This window comes from Sciurus carolinensis, chromosome 15 (genome assembly GCF_902686445.1).
Source record: "Sciurus carolinensis chromosome 15, mSciCar1.2, whole genome shotgun sequence".
NCBI classification, from domain to species: Eukaryota; Metazoa; Chordata; class Mammalia; order Rodentia; family Sciuridae; genus Sciurus; species Sciurus carolinensis.
Window position 1 is genome coordinate 40978413 of NC_062227.1, and position 8250 is coordinate 40986662.

At 35.0% G+C, this 8250-nt stretch overlaps 1 protein-coding gene across 1 annotated transcript in view; it reads left to right on the forward strand.

Moving 5' to 3' along the window:
* The window catches only part of Dsg1 (desmoglein 1), a 34470-nt gene extending 27434 nt beyond the window's left edge, over positions 1–7036 (forward strand). Inside the window, exons 14-15 of the mRNA XM_047526602.1 lie at positions 1253–1461; positions 2862–7036. Coding sequence (XP_047382558.1) covers positions 1253–1461; positions 2862–3953 — 1301 coding nt within the window. The 3' untranslated portion in view covers positions 3954–7036. The remainder of the gene's footprint in view (positions 1–1252; positions 1462–2861) is intronic.
* Positions 7037–8250: the final 1214 nt, after the last annotated feature.

Below are 8250 nucleotides of genomic sequence, written 5' to 3' on the forward strand. Positions count from 1 at the left end.
GACTAAGAAGGAACTCTGTCCTTTCTTGTTGTATCTTTCTGTATTTTCATGACCTTATTTGTCTTTAAAAGTGTTTACATAATTCCTTTTTAAATGACTAACGTGTAAATTATATGGTAAAGGCAAACCTACTATAATTATTATTCTTATGTAATGTATTTTTGAAATTTTCCTCGATCATCAGAGAATACATAGGAGATGATAAAATTAGGACATTTATAAATGGAAGTACTGAATTATAACCATGAGTCAATTTTGTCAAGATTTTTATCTAACAGAGCAAATGTGATATGCATATATAATTAAAATGTGTCAAAATATATACACACATACTAAGATTAAAATACAACCTGATTAAAGTAGATCTGTGCTCATTCATTGGGGCTACAATCTTCTATAATTTGTTTAATAATTCAAAATTGCTCTGACTTTAGAGGCTTATTATGACCAAGAAAAAAACTATATCCATTCTTAGTCTCAACCTAAGTGTTGATCTAAAAACATTTCTTAAGTTGAAAGAAAATAGACTCAACACTTCCAAAATCTTTCAAAGCTTTCAGCTAAGATTTTGTGCATGTGGTGTAGTTTCTCCTTGTACTGGGGCAACACTGTATAAATACAACAGGCCTTAAAACAGGAGTCTAGCCCACTTCACAGGCAGAAACCACGGAACAATTAAAATCTCACAGTAAGTGGATAACTACCACTGTAATAAGAGAAGCAATTAAAATAACTTCTCACATCTTGTGAAAATAGTTGTACCATGTTTCCTTTTCCAAGGTAGATGCTATTGATAGTTATTTTTTTCTTAGCATTTTCCAAACTAATTATTACTGATGATTACTTTTCCACTTTGTACACTCTAAAATATAATAGACATTGAACTATTTATAACTTGTAGAACTGGACCTCATTCAAAGAAGTAGATAACTAGTCTTTGAACCTATTTCTCCTCCTGATGTATCTCTTTTTGTGAATGACACCAGTATCTCCCCACCCGAAATAAAAACTCTTGTTGACTCACATCTCCCTTTTCATTGATATCCAGTTAGCATATTCACATTATTTAATTATGCATTTATTCTCTCACTAATTCTGTAAACCTTTGCACAAATCTTGAATAAATCACCATGGAAGATACTAATGCAAGCTCATTAATGCATGCTGAATAAGAAATCTTACATCATAGTAGTTTTTAATATATTTGCTAATGTACTAGCAAAAGTAAATTTAATGTGACCAACACTTTCAGGAGTTTATACAAATGAGTATGGTGGCAGAGAACTGCAAGATCTGGGAGGAGGAGAAAGAACAACAGGATTTGAACTAATGGATGGAGTGAAAACATCAGCTCCACCTGAAATATGTCAAGAATATTCTGGAACATTAAGAAGAAATTCTATGAGGGAATGTAGAGAAGGTGGTCTGAATATGAATTTCATGGAAAGTTACTTTTGTCAGGTAAGGCCCCTAATCGAGTACCTTCCTCGCTAACCACCATATTCTAAGCTTCCCCTACTCCCATCAGGGAATTTGGCAAGAGATTCAGGTTCCCAACTTCTAAATCTTCATGCCCAACACTTTCTATTGTGGATGAATAATATTCCTAAAGCTCTTATCTGAGCTCTGTACTCTCCCACTTAAAAATGGCCAATGTCTCCCAGTTCTGTTCTGCTATAACATAAATTTCAAATTCTTCAACATGGCAATTAAAATGATTCACAATTAACCCCCTCCCTCACATCTGCAGTCACCCTTCCATTCTTCCCATCAACCTCATTTGCTGAGCACCTCTGCCTTCTCCACAGCAGACTTTTCTCCTCTAAGGCTTTGCTTCTGCATGACCCTCCTGCATTGCTTTTATCCTCTCTTCTCACACAAACTCCTACCCATCCCTCAAGACTCAGTTCAAATATCACTGCCTCTCTGAAGATTTTACAGCTAATCATCTCATCCAAAATAAGATCCATGTTTCCTCATCTGTATTTTTGTAGAACTTTATACATTTTATAGAACTTACCATCGCCAAAATGTGTTCATGTATAGGTCCACCACCATTTTAGTGTTTCATCCATATATTGTCTACATTGCAGTGCCAGTACTCAGTTCAGTTCCAAGCAGACAGTAAGCATTCACTAAGAGAGCCACAGTACATTTCCAGAACATTCTATGAAACCACTGTAGGTGATGCAAAGAGTGTGGGGCCTGGAAAAAGTGTCAGAAGAAGAATTAACCTTGCCATCCCCAGGCAGAGATCCAACTGCCTGTGGTTACACTTCACATGATATTCAACCTTCAGCAAGTTCCTGTCTCTGATTCTAACTAGAAATATAGTCCTGTCCTTCTACATTCTCACTAAAATTCCTTTATTAATTCCCCTCTGGTTTAGAGGCTGATTGATATTTTTTAATAAATATTAGTAAAAGTTTTTCAAATAGTAATGAATAATAATGGGGCTAGTTACTGAAATGTATGGGAATACTTCCCATTCAGGTCCCTACCTATGAATATTATCTTCACAAAAAGTAGAATGCTGCCTCAAAACCTTGCACTTACAGCTCCCACTAGCCAGAAAACTCAACAGACTTCATTGTGATCTCCAATAAGCACAACTTGAAGGAGACAACTTCCTTCTCCTCTAAAGGAACAACCTCCATCACTCTACATTCCTTTACCTGAACCCATGCTCCCTGGCATCCATGATCATGCCTTGTCTGTTTTGTCCTACTGAAACATGAGCCCTAGGAGAGAAAATCGAATCTGCTTTTGTTCATTGTTGCATAGCTAAGTTCCTAACAGAAACTTGTGTTCTTGTAAATACACATTCATAATTTCATTTTCTCTTTTCTCTACAAACTCAGAAGGCATATGCTTATGCAGATGAAGATGAAGGACGCCCATCCAATGACTGCTTGCTCATATATGACATTGAAGGTGTAGGTTCCCCCGCCGGCTCCGTGGGCTGTTGCAGTTTCATTGGAGAAGACTTGGATGAAAGCTTCTTGGATACTCTGGGACCTAAATTTAAGAAGTTGGCAGATATCAGCCTAGGAAGAGAAATCGAATCATATCCAGACCCCGATCCTTCTTGGCAACCTCAGACCACTGAACCAACTTGTCCCCAACAGACAACAGAGCCCATGGCCAGTGGACACCCACCAATCTCCCCGCACTTTGGCACTACTACAGTAATTTCTGAGAGCACCTATCCCTCAGGACCTGGTGTACAACATCCCATGCCAATTCCTGATCCTCTGGGTTATGGTAATGTCACTGTGACTGAGTCTTATACCACCTCTGGCACTCTGAAGCCCTCTGTCCATCTTCATGATAACCGGCATGCATCAAACGTGGTGGTGACGGAGAGGGTGGTGGGCCCAATCTCTGGCGCTGATTTACATGGAATGCTAGATATGCCTGACTTGAGAGATGGCTCGAATGTGATAGTGACAGAAAGGGTAATAGCGCCAGGTTCAAGTCTACCCACCTCTCTGACTATCTCTAATCCTAGAGAGTCTTCAAATGTGGTAGTGACAGAAAGAGTAATCCAACCAACTTCTGGCATGATGGGCAGTCTGAGTATGCACCCTGACTTATCAAATGCCCACAATGTGATTGTGACAGAGAGGGTTGTTTCTGGTGCTGGCATAAGTGGAATTAGTGGCACAGCTGGGTTAAGTGGAGGTGGGGGCATAGGTAGCAGTGGCCTGGTTAGCACCAGCATGGGTGCTGGTAGCATGGGCCTGAGTGGGGCTGGAGTAAGTGGTGGTGGCATTGGGCTGAGTAGCATGGGTGGAGGTGGGGGCTTGAGTAGTAGCATGGGGGGGACAGCCACTATTGGTCATGTGAGGAGTTCCTCTGACCATCACTTTAGCCAGACCCTCGGATCTTCCTCCCCTAGCACATCTCGAAGTCGAATTACAAAGTACAGTACAGTACAATATACCAAGTAATCAGGATCCCAGCGTACCTATTCACAGTAATTGTGATTTAGGTTCAATTCTCACCACCCCAAAATCTAACAATGCAATTTATGATGCACAACTAGGTGCTAAGATAATTGTGGAACAAGCTGAGGAACCACAATGAGAAAAATAAATGGAAACATTGCTGTGGGGGAGAGTCCTCCTTAGCATTCACAAACATTTTTCTTATATTAGTACTAATGAAATTGTGATCATGAACTAAATTAATGCATGGTCTTCTTTTGTGGCTGCGTGGCCTATAGGGTCTTTTTTGCATCTATGTGGCCTCTAGTATATCTACAGCATGTTGAATAAATAAAATGTGATCATGTAAAAGCACTGACCTTAAGATGGCAATTGATGTAATTCTTGCTATGTTATGATTTGCCTTTCACTCAGGCAACATTCAAAAAGAATAAACCTGTGATATGTTTTTGTGGGGAAACGGCTTATAAACATACCATTTCCCCACATAGGCCCTGTTAATTTCACAGATAATATAAATGAAAAATCCAACACAGATTCAGAGCAGGGTTAATCATTAAATAAAATCTGACTACATAATCAAGTCCACAAGCCACCAAAGACTCTTACCTTGACTGCGCTTTAATAGGACTCAATGAAATAAATTTCAAATTAGGAAATACTTCCTAGAGGAAAATTCTATTAAAGAGCAGCAAGAAAGTAAGATTTGTTCAGGGGAAGATGGCAATGTCTACACCTGAATTTCAAGATGGGACTTCATTTAAATCTCCTATGGAGTCAAGGACTTTTCTGATTCTAGACTGTGTGTGATGATAGATGTGATCTTGAAGAATATTGCTTACTGGTGAGGTTATGGGACATCACACTTATTTCTCTCTTTACCACTGTGGTAGTGAATCAATAATAAGGAAAACTTGTCAAGTTAACTCCTTAGATTGAAGCGAATAACACCAAACACGGTTGTCATCACTGGTGGGAAATGACCTTCCAAGTAAGCAGATGGAACTGCATTGTATTTTCAGATTGTGTTTTCATTACATGCTATTCACTTGCACCCAGCTCTTTATTACATAACTCCTAAGTTTAAAATGATCTACTTAAGCTGAGCTGTGGGAAGAAAAGCTAGCAGTGTGGTTAAGCTTTGGGGGAATTTTTTAAGGGTTTCTAAAAAATGTTTTTAGAACATGTAAACTGTTTTAAATGGGGAAAGTTAGAAAAGAATTGTTTGGTAAAGTAATACCGTACTAATTATTAGCTTTAATTGAGTTTGGTACTTTCTTTTAACAATCCTCTGCTGCCATTTTGAGGTGATCAACCAGGAACCTTTAACAGAGTTGATGATATTGTGTTAGCAAGAATGAAATAACACTATTAGTGTATCCCACTCCCTAATTAAATTTTTTCACTAGCATAAATTTTAAATTGCTGGTTTGAGTTTTAATAAGCTCTTGGCTTAGACTTGGATCTGATTAATAGTTTCCAAATACAATAGCATAATATATTTAATATATTTTTCTAACTTCAAAATTTAGTAATGTGCTATTTATGATGTATTATTTCTGTGTATTTGCCATATTATGTTACCTGATTTTAAAATATCTAAAAAGAATCAGAAAGATAAGTAACTTTACTATTGCATGGTAGAGGAATTTTTTCTCTTTTTAATTTTATTGTTAATTTAAATTTCACTAAAGTGAAACTGGATATGACAAAATAAAATTAGAAAAAATAATATCTTTCCCCTTGAATTGTAAATTATATACAACTTTTAAAGATTTTTTTCTCCTGACTACTAAAATTTCCCAGGGTGTTACATGATCAAAGAATTATCATTTAACTTCCTACGTTTGTCAAAGAGGGCTAGGAGTGAATTGTTTTACTTCGAGCTATTCTGCTCTACATGATAGCAGACGAGGTTGATATTTTAAAGGCCACAATATGCATCTTGTTTTAACTCTGTAGAATATGTAAAATTTTGACAATCTGTAGCATGCCAAAATGCAGAGGTGTAAATAAATTTATTCAAAGGGAGTCTTTCTTTTATTTCTTTCTGCCACTTAGGGGATTGCATTAACGATGGGTATTTTTTTTTCCAGAAACAAAGTCAAGAGGTGTTTATTGAAATATACTTGAGTATGCCTGAGTTCAGGAGTTTGAGGGAATATAAATAATTATTCATTAATTAAGAAATTAACTAGTTAATTAAAGGGAATGGTATCTGACCATAAGAATTTTATTTATTGTCTTGCTATGATGTATCATCATAAGCCTTTTCTTAAAATACCTGATACCTTCCAGAGATATTTTTTGGGTTGTCTAACAAAGGGCAGAATAACAATCTCAAAGCTGCTGTTGTTAAGATCAATTATAAAATTATGAAAAATACAATTTTAAGATGCTAATATTAGTCATTTATCTTTCTAGGAAGAGTCCTTCAAGTCAACCTTTTTTTGGGGGTGGGAGTGGCTGGAGATTGCACAATGATGTTTTAATTGTTCAGTTGTAAATCTCACAATTGCCTTTTTAAGACAACGATTCTAAGACTCATGTAAAGGTATATTTTTCAATAAATGACCTTTGGGCAGAATTTCATTCTTTAGATGGTTTACTCTCATTCATATGCATTATTCCATAGACCTAGAAGAGATACAGAAATAATTTCATAAGTAAATAACTATAATTTAGATTCATATGGCAAGTTAAATTGTAAAACAAACTTGCTCTTAACAAAAGGGAGAAGGAATAGACAGTAACTTAGTGTTTTGCATATATGGTTTGAAAACAAACCATAATGTTTATATAACATCTGATTTTCTAAAAAGGTATTCCTCAAGACAAAAATTACTGTATTATAAATACTTTATTATTTAATGTCAACCAAAATACCATCTTGAGCTAATTTGGACATTGAATTCCAGATATGTCTGCTACGTATTTCTTACCTCTATGCATATTGCCTGATGTAACTATTTGCACTGAAAAACTTGCAGATAAAATGTCTTTTTAGCATTATTTATATATCTTCATCTGAACTTCTGCTCTACATTTATTAATAAAGTTTTGGCATCATAATTTCATTTAATGTATTATTCTTACAAAATTTTAATTATATATCTTTAAAAATTACATTTTTATATTAAGTGGATGTGTTTAGTTACATAATTTATTTCTAAATTCATACCAAGATTTGATTGTCGGTCAAAGCATAACACATATGACACGCTTTATCTTTAGTATGAGATTATAGGGGTTATAATCAGTGGGAACAAATGGCTATAACTATTTTGAAAGACTTTTTAAAAAATACTTAACCCATTTTACCATGCATATTTAATAAGTTCCAGTCTTTTTAGGGGATTTCTGATATTTTTAAGACTTACTTCACATTGCATTGGAATATAACAGTTCACAGTAGAGCATTAGTATTTGAAGAAATCAAATCTTGTTAGTCCCAGATTATTCAATTTGTGTTAAGACAAAGCCTGAACTAATTAACCTATTATTCATCAAATACTTTTGAAAGATGTATAATTTGTTTAATTTTCTATATCTTTTCCCATTTCTTTATATTTGAATTACTGAACACTTTATGATCAAATTGCTTTTATTTTTCATTGGCTCTATTTTTCAAGCATCTTAAAACTCTGATGTTCATCTTTGGTGATGCTTAAAACACGGTGCTTTCCTTCAAGTTTCAATATAAATGTTTTGGGATTATCTGGGTGTTAGTTCCTTGCTTCATCATTGGTAGCTCTTTTAAGACAGTTTGTAATTCCAAAGAGTGGTGTTTATAGCAATAAAGATTGATATGCCTCCATTATCTTTTCTGAATTACAAGGTTGAGGGAGGTTGTAGATTGTAAGAAATAATTAGGAGTTATTAAATCTAGGTACTATTTTCAGCCCATATTCAAGGAGATAATTATTTTATTTTCACAGTGTTAAAATATATTTTCATTCTCCCTTTCCTTCTTCTTCTTCTTTTTTTTTTTTTTTTTTGTTTTTTGGTTTTTGTTTTTCTGTTTTTTTGTTTTTTTCCATGTTTACTGAGAGGCCTACTCTGGAATACTTAGGGAAGCCAGAGCTCAGCCTTGATCAGGTTGCTAGCCTCATTCAAAAAAACAGATGGCTTTTAAAAAGTAAAAAAATAAAAGCTAGTATTTTATGCTTTTGATATTTTTAGCATTTCATGTTTTATATGTTTATTTTATACTTTTACTTCTTTCTTTTGTACTCCGTTTTGTCTACACTCCCATTTTATTTCTTCTAAAGTGGATTTTCTTATTTGCTTTGGAAGTCAG